This window comes from Pelophylax lessonae (assembly GCF_965119305.1).
Source record: "Pelophylax lessonae genome assembly, chromosome: 1".
Lineage (NCBI taxonomy): Eukaryota > Metazoa > Chordata > Amphibia > Anura > Ranidae > Pelophylax > Pelophylax lessonae.
The window spans coordinates 503,949,265-503,972,971 of NC_138768.1; the positions used below are offsets into that span (position 1 = coordinate 503,949,265).

Consider the following 23,707-nt stretch of genomic DNA (forward strand, 5'->3'; position numbering starts at 1 on the left):
GCTGGAAACATTCTTCAGAGATTTCGGCCCATATTGGCATGATAGCATCCCGCAGTTGCTGCAGATTTGTCGGCTGCAGATGCATGATTTGAATCTTCCAATCCACCACATTCCAGAGGTGTTTTATTGGATTGAGATCTGGTGATTATGGAGGCCATTGGAGTACAGTGAACTCATTGTCATGATCAAGAAACCAGTTTGAGATGATTTGAGCTTTGTGACATGGGGCATTATCCTGCTGGAACTAGCCATCAGAAGATGGGTATACTGTAATCATAAAGGGATGGACATGGTCAGCAACAATACTCAGGTAGACTGTAGTGTTTAAAGGATGCTCAATTGGTACTAAGGGGTCCAAAGTCCCAAGAAAATATCTCCCACACCATTACACCACCACCTTCAGCCTGAACCCTTGATACAAGGCAGGATGGATCCATGCTTTCATGTTGTTCACACCAAATTCTGAACCTACCATCTGAATGTTGCAGCTGAAATCGAGACTCATAAGACCAGGTAATGTTTTTCCACTCTTCTATTGTCCAATTTTGGTATACCTGTGTGAATTGTAGCCTCAGTTTCCAGTTCTTAGCTGACAGAAGTGGCACCCAGTGTGGTCTTCTGCTGCTGTAGCCCATCTGTTTCAATGTTTGATGTGTTGTGCGTTCAAAGATGGTATTCTGCATACCTTAGTTGTAATGAGTGGTTGAGTTACTGTTGCCTTTCTATCATCTCAAACTAATCTGCCCATTCTACTCTGACCTCTGACAACATCAAGGCATTTTCATGCACACAACTGCCCCTCTCTGGATATTTTTTCTTTTTTGGACCATTCTATGTAGACCCTAGAGATGATTGTGCGTGAAAATCCCATTAGATCAGCAGTTTTTTAAATAAACCAAAAACCATGCCACGTTCAAAGTCTCTTAAATCCCCTTTCTTCCCCATTCTAAAGCTCGGTTTGAACTTCAGCAAGTCATCTTCACCATGTCTAGATGCCTAAATGCATTGAGTTGCTGCCATGTGATTTGTTGTTTAGCAATTTGTGTTACCAAGCAATTGAACAGATGTACCTAATAAAGTGGGTGTATACTAAATGTATTGTATATTATATGAATATTATTAAACAAAATCACAGTCCAAACTAAGCATATGAAGGAAAAAATACAAAGACGGTGAAACAACCTACCAGAACCATAATATACCTCAAGATATGTGTACCTTTTTCCCCTAAGAAAGTCAAGCTTGGTCCCAATTTTGTCTGCCTCACAGCCTCTTAAAAGCATGGCAGAAGGTGGGGCCAAGCTTGCCCTATAAAGAAAAAGTTGCGAAATGTATATAACGGATAGGACCTACTAATAATTTTGCCATGTGTTTTTTAACTTAACCACATATAACATCTTTATAATTTATTTGAATTGCTCAGTTTAAATAGCTTAGGTTTAATTTAGGTAATATTAAAATTTTTATTGTTATAAGGATTTGTGCTTGGTATGTGATATTGATGTTTGTAGGTATACTCACAATTGGAAGCTCTCGTTGTATTTTGGGGCCCAACTATTATTCTTAGATTTTGTAGTGAATTTTCTCTTTTTGTCACTCAGGTTTGGACCAATCATGTTTACTTCAATGAAAGGCCGGAAAATCCCAGAAGTTTGCCATTTCAAATCATTTGCAGCAACGACTGAAAAAAAAAAACCTATAGTAAAATCTTGCAAAATACATCCGATATTCAAGCAAAATTGAAGCAGCTGCCTACAGCAGCATACCAAATTTAGAACATACAAAGAATCATACTAATCGTGCTAATTCTGACTGTCCCAGGTCTTCTCCTGTTTTTCTATATCAATCCTAGTGTACCTGCAGGACCCCAAATTAGTCTTAGTTTAAAGCTCTTGTACTGAGCTAAGGACTTGGGTACATCTGACCAAAATCTCTTTAATATACTAAAGCTCAAATTCCGTTGTAACCTATTTTTTTGGTAGATGCCTGTAACTGAACCATGGAATTCCATTTAAATTTATTGTAAATGTAACTGCCACCTAAACTATCTCACATTCACATTTTTCTCAAATTGGCAGCACTGGTGTCCAGAAAAGGGCCCTGTTTCTAAACCCAAGAGAGAAGGAGAGGAGAAGAGCCACGTTACAGGGGAGTGCGGTCTTTGAACTGGGAAAGACCCACATGGAAAAACCAGAGAGACAGGGGTGCTGCTTGTCAAGGGGGAGACCAGAGATGCTTCGTCAAGAATGCTGTTCTTCTAAGAAGCTGGGCACTAACCCCTCCATTGTGCCTCAGAGACAGTGCTGACTGACTGATTCAGACATTAGAGTGATAAGCAACCTTAGGCCCCCCTCTTGTATTTAGAAATGTGCCTACACCCTTTTGGGAACACTACTACCTCTGGCAGAGCTTTTTCCACCCCACCCCACCATTTCGCTTTCAGCTTTTTAGGGAAACTCTGTAAACAATCGTCTTTCCCACTGACCTATACTATTGTTTTTAACTCATACATATACTATTTTCAAACTTGCTTAACTCTTTTCCTCAGGGCTTTTTTGCTGCTTTATAAAGCCCAGTTATTACCATTGGTACTTTCAGGTCTAGTTACAAAGTGGGTCACCACTGCGAACAGTAGGAGAACTCATCATTTACCAGCACCTTCTGAAGCAGTAGTGCTACATATATAAATAGTAAGTTGCATTTCTTCTTCTGAAATACTGCAACTACTGTAACTGACCCCTCAAAATCCATGATGTGAACCTTTTTACAAGCTGCTCTGTACCCCTCCGATCATCACTAAGCCTTACATAATAAAGTATGTTTAGTTATCTCATTAGTCTGCTTTGTAAAATCTGTTGGCTTTCAGTGTCGCGTGGGTTCTTGAACATATATCAATTGGTATTTTATTTTTTACCTTTGACACTAATTTTGTGCTCCCCTGTTCCTGGATGGGTGAAGAGTTCTACGTGAATGGAAACCTCTCCAACTGAATCATCCACTCCAGATCCTGGCAAATGCAAACATACGAAAACTTAGCATATCATCACAGAACCATAGGCACCAGGTTTTTCTGAGTATAACTGCTGACAGGGTCTAAGAGGTTTTTAATAAATTTAAGAGCACTCTGCAACCTCCATTAGAATATACAAATTATATTTGTTTAGTCTACTTACACCTGCCAGCAGTTAATTCAGTTTTGGTTTTAATTATTGAGGAGCTGGGTTACAATTTGACTTGTAACTCAAGTCCACCGGTTTATGCTTGTGACATTCTATGGGTCCACTGCAGTCTATCCATGCTTGCTTGGTGCAACATGCAACATAGTGTTTTCTTTCTGCTTTAAACTGAAAGCATGTGTAGGAACACCCACCCCAACCTCTATCATAATGTGTTGCTCTTACACACCTGCAGGTTCCACCATAGATTTCTTCTTTTTCTGTTATCTTATCAACATTTTCCTTTGCCAGCTTGGTCTAAACACTCTCATTATATATTGTATAACTTAGGAAACAATACTGGTACAAAGTAAATTTGGGCTAAACCAAACTAATGCACTGCATGCTTTATACAGGCAAAGTATCATCTTGCAGTATCTTGCAAGACAAGCTTCACATTCAGTTTCTAAAATAAGGGTCCCAATAGCGTGCTATATTATATCACCAGTAGCAAAGGAGTTAATACTTCAGTCCCACTTATACAGGTAAACAAATTGCAGCAATTTTGTAGATCTGACATCAGTGTGGTTAGAATAAATATTTCCTTAGCATACTGTTGAATTATATTACTAGGAGGTCACTAAAAAGCAGTCCCCTGGGTCTGTAATTGCATTCAACTCGTTAGTAATTTAGTATCTTTATACAATTCAGGGATGCATGAAAATAATTAAAGGTTAATTAGCACCGCTACAGTTCAGACACACACAACAAATAAAACATAAAAAGGTTTTTTTTCCATGTAACAAAACAACACTGCAAAATGAAGACATGGTATTAACTGCTGACAAGTGGGACTGGAGTTTCTACATGCTTAACCAAACCCCCCCCCCCACTACTCCTCATAAGCCAGAAAATATATCTAGCTAAAAGTGGAAATGATTCATTTGCCTGGAAATATAGGACATGCTTCCAAAACCTTTGCGTCAATGACATACCCTTTTCTGGATAAGTCTCTTCACTAAGAGTAAACCTAATACCTTTTCCACCATGGACTGAGGGATAAAGGAAAGGAAGAAAGAAGAGATGGAAGAGATGTGAAGTAGAAGGTGCAGGTCGACATGAAAAGAGGATTATTTTACTAATGTTAGCATAAATACGTTAGCATAGGGCACGAATCAAGAGCATATTGGTTAAAATGTGTGACATGTTTTTTAGTTGGTTTAATTGAAACTGTACTGGGAAATATGTCTGGTCTTTAACAATAAGAAGGATTTTAAAGCTGGCTTAAGTATGACTATTTTTTGGGTATGGTAGTCATATGATAATTAAGATAATTCGTTCTTTTCATTTTTATTTTAAGGGGTTGTTGTGACTGAAATTGCTAATTGTAACATATTTTTATATTTTCCTGCTGCTGTCTTTAGGAAACACATTACAACAAATCTTCAAGAATCAGTTTAAGAAAGTAATTTCATTTGGAGTGATCACTTCTTATGGCCAGTAAAAATATGAGAAAATGATTACCTACTTTATGAACACTTTGAAATATTGATACATTTTTTTTGATAAAGGCCTATATTGTTCTACCATTTAATTACCTCCAGTTGTTTAATAATTATTGCATATGTTAAATTCTTACATATGTGAGGTATTTGTTTTTCTAAAGCTATTGCAGGTTGTTATAGCATTCAGTTTTCTTCATCTCAATGGTAACCAATTACCCACTTTACTTTTTAATGGGTTGTGGTCAGATAGGCGGGATTACAAGCTGATTTCTTGTTCTCTTTGGTATTAATGGATTTAACGCTTTTAATTAAAAGTGGACTTGTAATTTAAGAAACCTCCAGATAGTAACAGTAAGTGCGAGATTGTTAAAAAAGAAAAAATTTCAGGGACGTTCTTTTCCTGATATCTGTTAACGTATAGTGCTGTCTGTGTCCCAGTAAGGTGGATTCACCCTCTCTGAAAAATTGTGATTCCCACCTCCACTTGATCCTGAGTGTCTGCATGCCAACTGAAGGCTTTTTTGTCTGGTATCTATCCATGTGTATTGATGTTTGTCACTTGCTGTACTTTTAGCATGAATATAATCTCTGTTATAGTGAAAATGTATATGAGGCTTGTAGCTGACAGTTTGTATTTTTTTCTAAATAGAGGAACTATGAAGAGATAATGTGTATGTACTACAATCTACTATTATGTCTTTACAGTATATGAGTTTTCCTTTCATAAAAATATGAAACTTGAAAAGTTAACTGCCTAGAGTGCTGTCTATTATTTATTTAGAGTGACCACTGTCCCTGAAAGCAGTAGGTAATCCAAAATGTTAAAGCTGTCACCAAAGAAAGGAGTGAGAGTAAATCTTCCAAAAGGGGGTTATAGTGAATTTTATTTTATGAGCAGAATTATTTGATTTTGTAAAGATTTGTTCTTACTTCCTGTTGCAACTCCAGGACAAGAAGTGGAGGGACATTTCCCCACTAGGACACAGACAGTAGAAGATAAACTAAGTAGAGATTTATACCTTTTCTCCTCTATCAAAAACTTAAAAAAGTTTTGGCTATTAATACACTTTTTTATGGACCAAACAGTTGGCAGTTGTGGTCAGTTATCACCAATAAATAAAATCGGAGATAACTAGCCAACAAAGCAGGTATTGCAGGAAATGAGAATCTACCAAGTTTGTAAATGGTCAAGTGTAATGCTGGGATTTACATATTTAGGTGAAAATATTCCTTATGTTAAGTAAAAAAGGGGTCTATTTATCAATGTTTTTACACAAGATTCACACAACTTTCATGCATCTTTCTAATTTAATCTTTTGTGAAAACGTGTGAATTTCTGGTAAAGTTATGTGAGTGAACACTTGGGTGAACACATTCATAAGTAGACCTCAAAGTACTCGAAAACTAGATGATCTGCATAGTAGCCTTATTTTTTGTCTGTGTGGAATGATCAAACATTGTCAGATGACATATGTTCTCCAAGAAATCTACATGCAGCCTTTCTGGAGAAAATCTCTTATCAATGGGGCTTAGCCTTGACTGAGGTGTTTAACTGATACAGTAATTATCAGCATAGCACAGTATTTATATTATATAATGTTCAGTTAGTATGTCTTGTCTAACACGACCATGAATGCAACATCAACCACAAAACAGCTTGCTTTTATTTATCTAAATCAAGCTTAGTAGCTCAGCTCTTATTTTTAATTGTCAATGTCTTACATTTACTAGTTATTTTTTGAGATGTTTAACTGATATTTATTTAGTTTTATGAATATGAAAAAATGTAAAACCTAGTGTATAAAGTGTTTGTGTTGTTGCAATCGAAAGGTTCATTGTGGACTGTGCAGCTGAAGTATAGTTGACATATTGATTGCATAAAATAGTGATTTAAAAAAGAAGTAATGGTTTCTGTCACTCTCTATTTCAGGTACTCCAAAGTGAATATCACATAAAGCAAAGAACACAAGAATAAAAGACATAATAAATATACATAGATACAGTTCATCCGGAAAGTATTCGCATCGCTTCTCTTTTTCCACATTTTATGTTACAGCCTTATTCCAAAATTGATTAAATTCAATATTTTCCTCAACATTCTACAAACAATACCCCATAATGACAACGTGAAAGAGGTTTGTTTGGAATCTTTGCAAATTTTTTTTAAAACAAAAAACTTAAAAAAATCACACGTACATAAGTATTCACAGCCTTTGCCGTGACACTGAAAATTGAGCTCAGGTGCATATTGTTTCCACTGATCATCCTTGAGATGTTTCTTTAACTTGATTGGAGTCCACCTGTTGTAAATTCAGTTTATTGGATTTGGAAAGGCACACACCTGTCTATATAAGGTCCCACAGTTAACAGTGCATGTCAGATCACAAACCAAGCCATGAAGTCCAAGAAATTGTCTGTAGGCCTCAGAGACAGGATTGTATTGAAGCACAGATCTGGGGAAGGGTACAGAAAAATGTCTGCAGCATTAAAGGTCCCAATGAGCACAGAGGCCTACATCATCTGTAAATAAAAGACGTTTGGAACCACCAGGACTCTTCCTAAAGTGGGCCACCTGGCCAAACTAAATGATCGGGGGAGAAGGGCAACCACCAGGACTCTTCCTAAAGTGGGCCACCTGGCCAAACTAAATGATCGGGGGAGAAGGGCCTTAGTCCGGGAGGAGACCAAGAACCCGATGGTCACTCTAACAGAGCTCCAGTGTTGCTCTGTGGAGAGACAAGAACTTTCCAGGAGAACAACTATCTCTGCAGCACTCCACCAATGAGGCCTGTGTGGTAGAGTGGCCAGACGGAAGCTACTTCTCAGTAAAAGGCACATGACAGCCCACCTGGAGTTTGCCAAAAGGCAACTGAAAGACTGGGAGACCATGAGAAACAAAATTATCTGGTCTGATGAAACAAAGATTTAACTTTTTGGCCTGAATGGCAAGCATCATGTCTGGAGGGAACCAGGCACCACTCATCACCTGGCCAATACCATCCCTACAGTGAAGCATGGTGGTGGCAGCATCATGCTGTGGGGATGTTTTTTTAGTGGCAGGAACTGGGAGACTAGTCAGGATCGAGGGGAAAGATGAATGCAACAATGTACAAAGACATCCTTGATGAAAGCCTGCTCCAGAGCGCTCTGGACCTCAAACTGGGGCAAAGGTTCATCTTTCAACAGGACAACAACCTTAAGCACACAGTCAAAATAACAAGGGAGTGGCTATGGGACAACTCTGTGAATGTCCTTGAGTGGCCCAGCCAGAGCCCAGCCTTGAACCCGATTGAACCTCTGTGGAGAGATCTGAAAATGGCTGTGAACCAACACTCTCCCATCCATCCTGATGGAGCTTGAGCAGTCCTGCAAAGAAGAATGGGAGAAACTGCTCAAAAATAGGTGTGCCAAGCTTGTAGCATCATACATAAAAAGACTCGAGGCTGTAATTGGTGCCAAAGGTGCTTCAAAAAAGAATTGAGCAAAGGCTGTAAATACTTATGTACATGTGATTTTTTTTTATTTTTTTTACTTTTAATAAACTTGCAAAGATTTTAAACAAACTACTTTCACATTGTCAATATGGGGTATTGTTTGTAGAATTTTGAGGAAAATAATTAATTTAATCCATTTTGGAATAAGGCTGTGGAAAAAGTTAAGGGCTGTGAATACTTTCCGGATTCACTGTATAAGGCAAAAAAACACACAAGAACAACATATAAAAACATGGTGTGCATGTTTTCTTCTTACTCTTCCAGTCTTTGATTTTTGACTATACACCACTGCCATAATGTGATCCTACCACAATGACTGTACTCCGAGTCACATAGAACAATGAACTTCCTTTTACATTTGGCTTAACAAATGTGTCATGTTTTTGTCTTTATAGTATATCTAAACAAAAACTTGTTGTCCTTGGCATTAAACGTTATGAACAGTGGCTTAGAAGAATGACTGATTTCTTCACTGTAAAGGAACTGAGTATTATTAAATTTAGTAGAGTTTCCCTTATTAAAATCTTTAAAATGTTCATAGATTTCAGTGAATCTTCAGAGTATCTGGTCTAGATTGTATGGGGGAATACAGGCATATCATACGGTATGTATGCATAGCATAGCATAGCACAACATTCTTTATAAAAAAAAAGCAGAAGGCATGCTTTTCAATGCAAAAACATCAAAAACTATTATCAAAGTGTCCTAAAAAAAAAGCTAATGTTACCATCATATTCTATTGCACACCTATAAATACATTTTCCATTAAAATGCTATACCACAAACCAGAAAAATCAGATGCAACATTACAGTAGCAAGTAGTCAGAAGTCCTCTGATGGAAAATGGAATATAACGCAATCAGCAACACATTTTGAAAACGTACTCATATCTGCTATGTGTATTCCTGTTATGGATGATGTGTTTTGGTTTGATGGTGCCATGGATTTAAAAACAGACCACCTGCTAAATTGGTATTGGTGCTATGCACAATTAATCACATTTGAGATAGTAACCCTTCTCTGTTGTTTTTGATTAGCAAAATAAAAAATGAAGAGTAAATAAAGGATACACAATAATAATAAAGTTGACATATATTTTCTGTCAGGGTAATACATCACCGAGCATGTAAAACACTGTTAATAGGATTATAAAAAATATACGAAATAAGTCTCACCCTGAGCAGTCTGTGTTTGGACAAAGGTTTTGATGAGTGTGTCCGTTGCTTGTGTATATAGAGAGAGTGCATAGCGCAGAGACTGCAGGTCAGGACTTTTCTCCAAGAAAGTCTTTTTAAGACCAACACCTCCAGCGTGGAAATATTGCTTTATTGAAAGAAAAGAAGGTACAATGAGTGGCACAACAGTCACAGTGGCAAAAACACTGAATTATTGTCACTGCCATCAATATATTTTTGATCACTAATATTCCTAGAACCAGAACTAAAGGTTTCATACTCTGCTGTTTGAAGCCATCTGTCATAAGGGCATTCAAAGCACAACCTCAAGGGAACTCCAACCCCGTAGCTGTGATGGTCCCCTCAAGCACAGTTACGCAAAGAAAATAGGCAATTATTAACAGCAAGTAAGGAAGCCTGCATGACATCAGGGCAATACACATACTGCAGAAACTGGTACAAATAAAAGGGGCAAAAAGGGTTAGGGGCGCACAGGGCAAGAGCGTAACAGCCAACTAAAGATTTCTGGCTACAACCTGTAAGTGTTCACTTTCAGTGACTCACAGTGATATAAGGTACAAATTCAGTGTTTGCCCTGAAGTTTAACTCGGTGATTTAGCAAACAGGTGAACTTAATGGTCTGCAGTGAACCTTTGACTGTACAGGAAGTCATACATTACTACTGCCACTAACTACTGACAGCTTCCGTCTCAGGGCTGTAGCTGCTACGATGATGGCCGCTGCCAATGTTCTAGCAAACAGTGATACATTCCCGTCCCCATTCAGCTGAATGTAGGTTGTGGGACTAGGAATCCTGACTGATGACACTGAACTAATATGACCATGACCTTTTTTGTGAACAGGTAACTAGGAGTACTATGTATCTTTATTCATTCCCATGAGGGGGTGGCATCTACGAGCCCCCTTATTTTTTATAGGATGCTTAGCTTGGATCCAGGTTTGGTGTGGATGAAGGAAATCCTCTTTGTTTACAAACAGAGCAAAGTAGACCAAGTGATATAATTGTAATTGTATTGTTTCACTTTGGAAATTATGAAAACAACTGCCCTCTTTTGAACGGAATCTATAAGGCTGCATTCACACTCGAGCGTAGCGTTTTTTACCGCGATTTTACCGCGATTTTTACCGCGATTTTGCCGCGATTTTACCGCGATTTTTTCAGGCGTTTTTCATTGACATCTATCAAAAACGCTGGTAATCAGCCCAAAAAGAAGCTCATGTACTTTTTTCAGCTACAGGCGTTTTGCAAAATGCTCAGATGTGAACAGGGGCCATTTAAATGAATGGGGTTTTACTTGTTGGGCGTTTTGGAAGCGTTTCTTTTGAGCGTTTTTGGAGCTGAAAACGCCCAGGTGTGAATGGAGCCTTAAATAAATTTGTTTTGCAGTCGTTCAATTCCTCCAGGCAATCCTTAGCTCTGTGTGCCCTTCATTTGACAATTGCTTGCCTATTAGCCTAAAAATGGAGGGAACTGAACTTCCAAGTGCACTACAGATGTGTGCACCAAAGCACCACATATTTATCCCACATATTGTCACAGCTTCAATAAAATTCTGGAAATCCCGTTTATTAAAAACATGGTCAGGCAGGTCTTAAGTGAGATGCAGAGGTTCTACTTTTCAACAATTTTTTATATTTGCTAATTAATGTTTTTAGATTTAGCTTTATCAAACATGTACAAGGATGCAATGCAACCTAGGTGCTATCTAAAAAAAGTCATAAGCCCTGTATGCATGATCAGAATATCGTACAAAAAATAACAATTTCAAAGCGATCGGTAGTACACAGCTTTCACCCAAAAATTGCCGAAGGGACACACGAAAAAAAAATTTCCGTACCTTAGTAACCTATTCGTTTTTGACATAGAGACTAGCATGCAAACAAAAAAAAAACGGATAATCGTTTGTCCAATAATCTCATTGTGGGTACTAGGCTTTAGACCTAAATGCCACCTTGTCCCTATGCAAAAATTAAACAAAAGGTTCTTTGGGACACTGGGCTTGAAGGTAATGATGGCTATAAGGAGTTACAGAGTTACATAGTTTGTCTAGATTTCTGTCATTTTTGGTGTTTTTTTTTTTAACGCGTAATGGCGCGATCTGCGATTTTTTTTGCGGGACTGCTACATTGTGGCGGATAGATCGAACCCTTGACTGACATTTTTTACACTTTTGGGGGTACCAGTGACATTACTACAGTAATCAGTGCTATATATATGCACTGTTACTGTAAAAATGACACAGGCAGGGAAGGGGCTCATTTTATTGGAGAGGGAGGGGTTAATATATGCCTGGTGCTTACTAACGTGTGGGGGGGGGGGGGAGGTGACTGAGTGACACAGGGACAAATCGCAGTGTTAAGCTATGCTGAACACTACAATCTGTCACTCCTTGTCACTGAGGAGATCCGCCCGCTCTGTTTACACAGGCGGGCGGATCTCCAAACTAGATTCCCCCGACGATCGGGGAAGAGCGGTCCTCCCCTGGCCCGACTCCCGCTGTGACTGAAAACAGCGGGAGCGAGCCTCCGATGGCGCGTGCGCGCCGCCCACAAGAGGAGGAGTCCAGCGACGTAGGTCTACGTCGCTGGACGGGAACGAGCCACATTGCTGCAGTAGCAGCAATGTGAGCGGAGGTAAAGAGGTTAAGGTCTCCTGGTCTTATCTGCACATGGTTCTCTGTTGTAACACAGCCTTTTTACCCTTTCTGACAATGTGGACGGTATTGGGAGCATAATAGAAAAGGAAGACACAGGCATTTCAATGAAGTTGGAAGTCTTATTTAAGGAACCCAATGAAAAAATAGGAAATATGACTTAACATATGCAACAGAGTTGTAAAAAAGATCATAGAAGATATTTGTCTCACTGAAGCCATCAAATGAAAGTTTGTATACAGTATTTAGTTCTGAATGCTGAAGAAACTTGTACATTGTCCACTGCCTTGCAGTAAAAAAATGAAACTGCACATTGTCCACTGCCTTGTAGTAACAACACAAATGACACCTGACTGGCAGATGTGATGGTATTGACTACAAATAATACCACCTTGTAGGTGAGAGTAGAGAGAGGCATGTCTCTAACGGTGCAAAAAGACTGCATCTGAGGTGCAAAAAGAACCAGATTGTCACAGAAAAAGAGATATCAGACCCTCTGTGCTATCTGCACAAAAGGATGTGAACCCTTAAAAAAAAAGCAGAGGTGCAAAAGCTAAGCACATACACCATATGTTCAGATAGGAATGTTGTCCCATTCTTGCCCGATATAGGATTCCAATTGCTCAACAGTCCTCCGTCTTCTTTGTTGTATTTTTCCTTTCAAGATGCGCCAAATTTTTTTTGTTGAATTGGTGAAAGGTCTGGACTGCAGGCAGGCCATTTAAGCACCCGAAATCTTCTACTACAAAGCCATGCTGTAGTCATAGATACTGTTTGTAGTTAGCATTGTCATGCTGAAAAATGCAAGGCCTTCCCTGAAAGAGACAGCGTCTGGATGGGAGCATATGCTGCTCTGAAACCTTAATATATTTTTCAGCATTGATGGTGCCTTTCCAGATGTGCATGTTTCCAGAACTGCCCATTCCATATGCACTAATCCTCTCCTTTCCATCAGAGAGGCAAGCTTTTGAACTGAGCGCTGATAACAAACCAGAATGTCCCTCTCCTCTTTAGTCTAGAGCAGCCCTCAAAATTTCCACTCACCTGGTCGCATTTGCCGAGTGGAATTTATTTGAAAGCGAGTGTTCCAGCTTGGCTCAGGTGGTTACAGATCCGCTCGGCTCGGCTAGGGTGGGGGGCGGGTCTGCTCGGCTTTAGACAAGCTGCAGGAGCCGCCTCCCTAGTCATCTCTATGGAGGGCTGTGAGCCGCGCTGCACGCTGGGAAATGTAGTTTCCAGCACAGCCCCATGGATTCTCTTTTCACTGACATTCCGGACTTGAGCGGGCAGAAAAGATGCGTGTCCCAGGGCAGCGAGGAGGAGGAAGAAGAGTCAGCAGCAAGAGAGACTTCAAGGTAACAGCCTACTGGGTAGAAGTTTGTGCAGGGACAAGGGAGTAAGGGTCGGGGAGGGGGGGAAGTAAACAGAGGAGTCTGGCCATGCCTGCACACAGAGGAGGGGGAGGGAAGGGGGGAAGCATCCATCTCCACTGTACCATATCTGCAGTCTCTCTGTCTCCACTGTACCATATCTGCAGTCTCTCTGTCTCCACTGTACCATATCTGCAGTCTCTCTGTCTCCACTGTACCATATCTGCAGTCTCTCTGTCTCCACTGTACCATGTCTGCAGTCTCTCTGTCTCCACTGTACCATGTCTGCAGTCTCTCTGACTGTCTCCACTGTACCATATCTGCAGTCTCTCTGGCTGTCTCCACTGTACCATGTCTGCAGTCTCTCTGGCTGTCTCCACTGTACCATATCTGCAGTCTCTCTGACTGTCTCCACTGTACCATATCTGCAGTCTCTCTGGCTGTCTCCACTGTACCATATCTGCAGTCTCTTACATAGTTACATAGTTACATAGTTAGTGAGGTTGAAAAAAGACATCAGTCCATCCAGTTCAACCTATGATGCGTGTGTGTGTTTGCTTTTAACCGTACATTATATACCCCTGTATGTTGTGGTCTTTAAGGTGTCCATCTAATAGTTTTTTGAAACTATCAATGCTCCCTGCTGATATGACTGCTTGTGGAAGAGAATTCCACATCCTTACCGTTCTTACAGTGAAGAACCCCTTACGCACTTTAAGGTTAAACCGCCTTTCCTCTAGTTTTAGTGAGTGGCCACGTGTCTTATTGTATCTCCTTTCTCTGAATAGTTTGTTCCTTATGCTCGGGTCACCAGTACAGTATTTGTACATTGATATCATATCCCCCCTCAATCGTCTTTTCTCCAGAGAGAAAAGGTTCAGGGCTTGTAGTCTTTCCTCATAGCTGATGTCCTCCATTCCCCTAATTATTTTTGTTGCCCTTCTCTGGACTTTCTCCAGTTCCAGCACATCCTTCCTGAGGACCGGTGCCCAGAACTGGACAGCATACTCCAGATGTGGCCGGACCAGAGTCTTGTAGAGTGGGAGAATAATCTCTTTATTTCTGGAGTGAATCCCCTTTTTTATACATCCCAGTATTCTGTTGGCTTTGCTTGCGGCGGCTTGGCATTGCATGCCACTGCCAAGCTTGTTGTCTACCAGTACCCCCAAGTCCTTTTCCATCCTAGACTCACCCAGAGGTTCCCCCCCTAGTGAGTAGCTTGCTTTCTGGTTTCTGGCCCCCAAGTGCATTACTTTACATTTATCAACATTAAACCTCATCTGCCATGTAGTTGCCCACCCCGTTATTTTGTTCAGGTCTGCTTGCAAGGTTTCCACATCCTGCATAGAAGATATTGGCATGCCTAGTTTAGTATCATCTGCAAATACTGAGATTGTGCTAGATATCCCCTCCTCTAGATCATTTATGAACAAATTAAACAGGATTGGTCCCAGGACAGAACCCTGGGGGACCCCACTTTCCACACCCGCCCAATCCGAGTACTCCCCATTAATCACCACCCTCTGTACTCTCCCCTGGAGCCAGTTCTCTATCCAGGTACTCACCTTATGATCCATACCTACCTTCCTTAGTTTGTACAGTAATCGTTTGTGGGGAACGGTGTCAAAGGCCTTTGGCTGTCTCCACTGTACCATGTCTGCAGTCTCTCTGGCTGTCTCCACTGTACCATATCTGCAGTCTCTCTGTCTCCACTGTACCATATCTGCAGTCTCTCTGTCTCCACTGTACCATATCTGCAGTCTCTCTGACTGTCTCCACTGTACCATATCTGCAGTCTCTCTGGCTGTCTCCACTGTACCATGTCTGCAGTCTCTCTGGCTGTCTCCACTGTACCATATCTGCAGTCTCTCTGACTGTCTCCACTGTACCATATCTGCAGTCTCTCTATCTGTCTCCACTGTACCATATCTGCAGTCTCTCTGGCTGTCTCCACTGTACCATGTCTGCAGTCTCTCTGGCTGTCTCCACTGTACCATATCTGCAGTCTCTCTGTCTCCACTGTACCATATCTGCAGTCTCTCTGTCTCCACTGTACCATATCTGCAGTCTCTCTGTCTCCACTGTACCATATCTGTAGTCTCTCTGTCTCCACTGTACCATATCTGCAGTCTCTCTGACTGTCTCCACTGTACCATATCTGCAGTCTCTCTGTCTCCACTGTACCATATCTGCAGTCTCTCTGGCTGTCTCCACTGTACCATATCTGCAGTCTCTCTGGCTGTCTCCACTGTACCATGTCTGCAGTCTCTCTGGCTGTCTCCACTGTACCATGTCTGCAGTCTCTCTGTCTCCACTGTACCATATCTGCAGTCTCTCTGTCTCCACTGTACCATGTCTGCAGTCTCTCTGGCTGTCTCCTGTACTATGTATAATCTAAATAAAATATGATAATTTATGAGGGTGTGTTTAGGGGCGGAATTAGGGTCAGGCCATGGTAAGGGCAACTGGTGGCAAGTAACTCTTAAGGCCTGGCCAGTAGCCCAGGATTTGAAATTTTGAGCCCTGGTCTAGAGGATGTGGCGCCTATGGCTGCTAAAAACAATGTAAAATTTCAGTTTGTCTGACCACAGAACAGTTTTCCACTTTCCAACAGACCATTTTAAATTAGCATTTCAGCCTTCTTCTTTGCGTTCAGAAAGTTCTCCAGATTCTCCGAATATTTTGATATTATGTACTGTACTGTAGATGTTGATATATTTAAAGTCTTTGCAATTTTATGTTAAGGAACATTATTATATCCAATCATGTTACTGACCTGTTGCCAATTAGTCTAATTAGTTCCAAAATGTTTTTCCAGCTCTTTCTTGTTAGTTCCAGTTACTTTGCCAGCTTTTTGTTGCCCTGTCTCACATTTTGAGACGTGTTGCTGCCAACAATTTCAAAATGACCCTATGTTTTTTTTAAATAGTACATTTTCTCAGTTTAAACACGTGAAATGTTTTCTATTTTCTATTGTGAATTATATATTGGTTTATGAGATTTGCAAATCATTGCATTCTGTTTTTATGTAGGTTTTACTCCCAACTTCTTTGGAATTGGGGTTCTAAACATCCTAGTAATAATTCAATAAGATACAACCCTGTCCTACCCTATCCACATCACTAGTCCTGTCCAGGATCATGGCTTTGCTTGTCGTGGGGCCTTATAGAGTGGAAAAAGTTATATGGGAACATAGGTGAGGGGGAGGAAGTTCCCAGCAAAGCTTTTTCTGCTTGTAAAGTTTTTGTCAGTATGACTGGTAAGTCATACTGACTTTTTCCACTTAACCTATTATTAATGACATATAAAATTGGTCAGCAACAAGACCATTTTAATCAGGGATATCAGGCCTAACTGGTGCATGCCTAACTTTTATTTTATTTCCGCTGTGAATTTTAGTGATGTCATGTAAGATGGTTTAAATGCATAGTTTTCTTGCACTTTATTTTTGTTCCTTGACAGACTGACAGCAACAACTGTTTAATTTGATATGATCATCTCAACCCTCAACCAAAATCCTAACAATGCAATTTAAAGAACTCAAGCACAGTTTGTTAAAGTAGATTTAAACCTAACAACTAAAATGTCTTTGTTTTGGCACTTCGTGTTATGGGGCAACAAAGCATTCCCTGTGTCTCCACAATCTCCCACAATCTCCTGCCTGCTAATCACCCTCTTACATGCCAAGTGTATTTTGCTCTGCAAACCATTAATGGGCTAGGCTTACTGTGAACCCAAGCTTTCCCTGAACCCCATCCCTACCTGGCATCAATAAATTAGCCTTAAAGCAACATTTCAATAGATGTCACCAGAGGCACCTTAGGTAACATAACAAACTCATATACACGGTCAACCCACTGTTATTCTCCCCCTACTCCTTTTTTTATTCCCTCATTCTTTTCCCTATCTTTCTTCTTCTTTTCCCTTGTCATCCTTTCATATCCCCCTCTTCCCCTTGTGTATCTCTCCCCCGTACCCATGCCCCCCACACCACCTCCCTTCCCACTCCATTTTCTCTTTTCTTTCCATCCACAACCAAACCATAGCCTGATCCCCACCCCCACTTTACTCCATAAAGGAAACTGAGCTTATTAACTCTATTGTGCTTCAATCCCAGTACACCAAGGTATGTACAACACAGCAACCCTCTGAGTTCTTCTAAATCGTGTCAAATTGTAACTGTTTGTAGACTTTGTCCTCCCTGTGTTTTTGTACATGCTTTTTGAAATGTATTCACCCTTTTGGACAACTGTGTTATAAATAACGTATTTACTAAAAAAGTGGTCCTACCACTCAAGGCTTCACAAAAGGTATAGGAGAAATCAGAAAAAAATGATGTGCAAAAGGTCTACCAATTGCCTTGATGTTGTGTTTCCTGATGTATTAACCTAATAAAGTAATAGATTGACTGTATGGAAAACCAAAGTAATACTTTCCCTGAATCTTGTGCTACAGATAGTATAGTTAATCTTTTTACAAAATCAGTCATAAAGGGGCTGGAAGCTCTAGAGTGAAAATGATGTGTTGCCAAATCCTTTATAGAAACCCTGTAACCAAACCAAACATTTTTCATTTAAAAACAAAACAGTGTTTTATTTGTACATCAAATTGTACCTACTGGGCAATCAGTGGATTTGCTTGTTGCTGAATTAGACTCAACAAAAAAAAAAAAAAAAAAAGAATTAGAGACTTCAGGGTGTGTCAGATTCTTCTTTTTCTTGTTGTCCTCTGCTTTTCCTCTCTCTAGCTACTGCTTTCCTTGTATTAGGTAGCTGAGGCTGTATGCAGGATAACTGCTCCTGATCACAGCCTCAGCAATTGTAAAAAAGAGCTGAGACTTGTTTGGTGGATTTATCTGAACACAGATTAAGCAGTCATTTTACATGTCCCAAGACTATGTTCAGAGAGAAGCTCCTGTTCTCAACCTGAGCATTCTTTGTTTACATTTGCTGAGGCTGTGATTGGGAGCAGTTCTCCTGCACACAGCCTCAGCCTTCATTTTACTTCGCCTGAGGCTGCCTTATTGATATTAACAGTGAATATCAGCTCAGTTGGATATTTTCATTCTGTGTGTGTTAATAATAATTAAAAAAAAACACTGATTAGAAGCTATTATCTTGATGTGCTTGTAGTATTGTAATCATTACCTTAATAGTGTCGAGTGCAAGCTCCACCACAGCACACTGCTTAGGAGTCAGACTCTTTGCTTCCTCCCTCACCATGTGATCCTACAGGAGTTAAAAATAAATAATTATGTCGATATGTTCAAGGACTGATAAGGCAAGAATAATCAGTTGTTATAGATTGTAACTGGATCATATAACTGAAAGAAGAACTTTTTGATTTATCACTGCAATACAATATATTAATCAGAGAAAACAGTTCAGGAGTATATAGAGGCTGCCATTGCTGACCTCCCATCCAGAAAATTTTCAGAGCTGCTGACCCAGGATAAATATCTAGGTAAGGTGAAGCAGGAAATGGCACTACAATGAACAAAAACCAACTGCCTTCCTTTATGGCACTAATGACAAATGCCTTAAACTTTGGCCTCAAGGCATTATATAGTTATATTATTACGATAGAATCCTGGACCTTCTCTCTTTCCTCCCCCTCTATAAACCATGTACCTTCTCTCCAACCCCACCTTTTTTCTATTTCTTCTACTCACTCCTCCCCAGCCTCTTTTTTCCTTTTCTCCTCTACTTTATTTTCTTATCCTATCCTCCTCTCCTTAAGCCTATGCTCAATCCATTTTCCTCCTTCATACCTTTTCAAAATTTTCAACATTATACTCCTCATTTGTGCTTTATCAAATATTGGAAATTCTATGCCCACATACCTGAAACTGTCCTAGCTATGTCCAAATTCCTTACCCCACAAGGAGGGATTTAGTATAAGACTCCCTAAGTGGTCTATACCATCTGAAAAAATCCTCCAAAAACTATTCTTGTTCCTGTTGTTTTTTTTTTTTAAGGTCTGTGAGGAACCCAGTAACTACACGTTGTTCTTGGTTTTTAGATTCATATAAAAATATCAACCCACTCTTAAAATGTCTTGTGGATATAACATTTTGTGGAATATTCTGTTTAGCTCAGCAGTTTATCAAGTCCAGTTCTACTGCCTTCTACAATTTTCCACAAATACAATTTTACTAATTCCAGTAGGTAATATTCTTCTCAAATTACAGTAGTGTGGAAAGAAGACAGGATTTTGATACCACGCAAAAAAATGTGGAGAGAACAGGCAGGATAATCTGATGTCTAGCCTTAAAGGATCATTTAACCTTTTCCGGCAGAATTTAAATTTTCATAATAAATAGAAGAGTTTTCAAATGCCATTTCTGGCCCAGCTGTCCCAATGTGCTTTTCTCTCACTTACCTTATCCACAGGAGGTTTAAAATCTTGTCAGATTATTTGAATTTTTCAAATGATTTTCAGATTCCATCACTTCCTGTAGATCGTCTCTTAGCATTCATTCCCTGTAGGTCATTACCCAGAAGCCTTCACTTCCTTGTTGCATCACAGAACAAGGATAGGCGTGATAGGGTGTGTTCACCACTCTGGACCAAACCTCCTTCATTACAACACCAGCTTCTACCCACTTTATATACAATCTGATATATAGATCTCCCATCAGCTATGTAGTACAAATGTCTGCCTGATTTGAGACAAATTCAATGGATTGGTCAGGTTGGTCCTCCTATTCCATAGTTATGGTACATCTGAAGGAAATTGTTCAGAGATTGTACAATCAGATTGCATAGTGTATGGTCATCTTTATACATAGGAAGAAGTGGACAGAGACACTCAATTGTCAGGCCTCATTCACATCTCCACGTAGTGAAAACTCTCATTCCCCCATGCATTTTTTGGGGTGTTTTGGAGCATTTTCCCACGCATAGGGCAGCCCATACACACAACAATCGCCCCAGAGAAGCTCCAGAACTTTTTTTAGCAGAACATGAGGCATTACTACAGTTTTTGGTGTGTTTGTTGCACTTGGGCAGCCTTTAACATAGTCCCATTCAGACCTAGAGTAATGGGAGCGCATGTTTTTAGGCTTGTTTTTCCAGTGACACACATAGGACAGCCTATTGATTTCAATGGGCTGCGCTAAACATGGCAAAGTAGCTCATGGGACATTTAGGCATGGCGGGAGCTTCACATTTTTTACTGCGCATTTTGCTGCATTTGACACCCATTTTCTCATGTGGCAAAATGTGTGTTCGCTTTTGTGTTTGGTGTGCCGTTAACAATTAATGAAACTGAAAGACAAACAAGGTCAATTTAGGTGTATAAGTGTGACCATACACTATACCATCTGAATGTAGAATCTCTGTACAATCTCCTTTAGATTTACCAAAACTATACAATAAGAGGACACACCATCTATCCAATCACTCTGTATCTAATTAGGCAAGCCCTTGCACTACATCAGGGGTGTCCTGGGGCTGCATGCAGCTCCCAGGGAGGTTAGCATGCGACCTGAGCCCATCTGGAGAGAGGCTGTGGAAGCCAGGCAAATGTATGCATGGAGAGATGCCAGGGATGCTCCGCAAACATAGCTGAAGGGTGTGTGCTAATGAGGTCAGCTGGTATATTTTTTCTGTGTCTTACTAGTTTTTCCATTTCAAATCTACATGACAGCAAGTGATTAAGCTTTCTAAGAAATACAGCAAGGGCTAAGGGAAGGCCTTGTTCTCAAAATCATAGAAAGTTTGTCTTTTTCTGCAATCGAGGTACATTATTGGTATATTAGGGGCGCAAGATTATAGGAAAAAAAAGAAGATGAATTTAGCCTTTAACATTCATATATTTTACTAAAGCTTACCTTGAGTTTAGATAGTTGTCCAAGCTCTTTAGCAGCATTAATGATGAGATGGGTCCCCTAATAGAAACAAAAATAAACTGAACAGTTACACATAATACTGTATATACATACCAAGTTTTTTTTTTGCACAGTAGTAGATCCAGGATATTATCATTTATACACAGAACATAAAGATCTCCCTTAAAACTTACTGTTTTTAATTATTTTAACAGAAAAGCACATCAAATTATTGCTTTTGTCTGTATTCTGTTACCTTTGGTGTCTCTCCCTCCCCCAAACACACTCATATTCCTAATTGCCATTCATAATTTATTTGCTTTTCATTCCCTTATCAAGCCACTACTTGCTCATAATATAAACTGTCCTTAAAGTATGTTTTTAGTTCTTTCTTTTTTTAGTAGAGTAGAGAAGAGTTAGAAGCTTTCTTGAGTTTTCACTGCTGTCTGATTCACCATCTTTGTTAGTTTTGGTGAACACTGTGACAGGTACAAAAAGTGACGATAAGTCCAAAATGTTAAGGTTGTTAGGTAACAGCTGTCTAAGAAGAGATTTTACATTCACAATTTTTCTCCTTTGTCTTTGGGACAGGAAGTAAAAGGAAATTTTCCCACAGAAAAAATACCTGGAAGGGAGTCTAACCCTTCCCTACCCTATCCCATAACTGAAATGACATTATGTCTCTAGAGTCATCAAAGTCATACCTGCAACATTTTTATCTATTTGTGTGTTTTTTACATATTCTGCTGTGCTAGTTTTAGTTTATAGAATTCTAACATTAGTTGTCTTGCCACTGGAAAAGCATTGCTTAAAATTTTTTTATAGTCATGCCTACTTTTTTTAGACTCTGCTGTTTAAAGATAAACTAAACTTTTTTTGTTACTTTCCTGCCTGTTCCAATGTTTTTAGCATACAAACAACCTAAGTTACTCTGCACATTTGTTAAAATGTTGTAACAGAATGAATGTCACTAAATTTATTATAAGACTTTTACATTTAAAATGTCCTCTACAGGGTAACCAGTTTTATTTGTTCTGAGCACTCAGCCACCGGTGAAAAAGCAGAGGCCCAATATAAATATTTTTTATTAAATATGACTTAATTTTTGCTAGCTTTAAAGAAACCCTGTTATAGGAGAAATAAGACATTTACCATTAATTTCCTCAATTCTGCAAATGGTGGTTGCCTGGCTGTCATGCTGATATTCTAGTTCCAAATGTTTAGATTCACTGATCCGAAACAATTATGCAGTAACTTTTGACTTTACTTATTTTACTGAGCTGCATACTCATTTCAAATCAAGTGCTTAATAGTCCTAGTCACCAGCCAAGCAACAGCATTTCAAGAAGAAGATCATCAAAAGCAGATCCCATATTTCTCTCATAACAGATTCGCTTTAAAGAAATTGGGCATAATATAAAAAGGAAAAAGCTAAGGCGTGACACGATGAAACCAAACACAAGTTAACTTTTATTGCCTAACTTTAAGTGGAAAATTTGTAGCTAAAAAAAGGTGGCTTAGGAGCATGCCCACTGGCCCTGATGCAGGGTTGTATCCCTCTACCTTCCCTTCTGGTTAACTCACCCCTGACCATCCCCAATTTTTTTTTTCTTTTGGTATACTCCATCTAGGGCCTGCAGCTTTTTGGTAGTGAAGAGCTTGGGTGTGTTCAGAACAGGATCCGAGCCAATGTGTGTGGGGGCTGATCCCAATAGCATTCCCCAAAAAAGAAAATGAGCACAACTCAATTGTTGACTCTTTTCATAAAATGAAAGGTTAAACCTGCTGGTTCCAATTGGCAATAATATTGTTCTAATTTTTCTCAAGTTTTTGTAAATTAGCCCCATTATCTTCTGGAACGGAAGAAAAGGAGCTGCCTTACCAATAGATAGGTATACCATGAGGTTGATGTCACAGTGGGTTACTAAAGAGAGTTATGAGGAACAGGACAGGACCCTTGTTCTGCTTTGGGTAACACCTATTTTTTTTATTTTCTTTAGATTGTACACATTTTCCTCATAGTGTCTATTACGTCTTGCTAAAGGGGTTACAAATAAAATCTTGCTTTCTTACACACCAAAACTTTACTTAAAAAAATAACACATAAAGGAAACAAATTTAGAACACATCTCACAAAGGGAGATTGTACAGACATAACTTGAAATGGGAAAAGTGCAGACAGACAGACACACACACAGTGTCCTTACATCTGCATGGTACGGCAGCTTCACCCTGCTCTGGAGAGAGAAGTGTGGAATTAACACGTGAGTGTGAATGTGAAATACAAGTGTACAATTACAGTCATTACATGTCTTAACAAATCGGACATGTATATACAAGACAGCTACACACATAGTGCACACAAGCAATACTAGCTATGCTTATGCAGTGCTTAGCTCCTCTATATGAGCAGTTAGCCATTACCTCAGAACATACAGTACTAGTGACAAAAAGTATAATTACTGTACATAACACAAGTGGCGACATAGACCTTAACAGCTT

General features: G+C 39.6%; 1 protein-coding gene across 16 annotated transcripts in view; it reads right to left on the reverse strand.

Annotated features, from left to right (window-relative positions):
- Positions 1 to 23,707, reverse strand: part of LOC309544369 (protein unc-13 homolog A) — a 297,990-nt gene that overhangs the window by 16,428 nt on the left and 257,855 nt on the right. For 7 of the 16 annotated variants that reach the window (XM_082243272.1, XM_082243275.1, XM_082243273.1 and 4 more), the window contains 6 exons: positions 23,413 to 23,442; positions 21,209 to 21,265; positions 18,522 to 18,602; positions 9,330 to 9,477; positions 2,915 to 3,007; positions 1,522 to 1,681 (listed from right to left, as the gene is read on the reverse strand). In XM_082243272.1, coding sequence (XP_082099398.1) covers positions 1,522 to 1,681; positions 2,915 to 3,007; positions 9,330 to 9,477; positions 18,522 to 18,602; positions 21,209 to 21,265; positions 23,413 to 23,442 — 569 coding nt within the window. Of the gene's footprint in view, positions 1 to 1,521; positions 1,682 to 2,914; positions 3,008 to 4,150; positions 4,208 to 9,329; positions 9,478 to 18,521; positions 18,603 to 21,208; positions 21,266 to 23,412; positions 23,443 to 23,707 lie in introns of all 16 variants that reach the window. The other 9 variants (XM_082243271.1, XM_082243269.1, XM_082243278.1 and 6 more) reach the window with 3 other exon arrangements.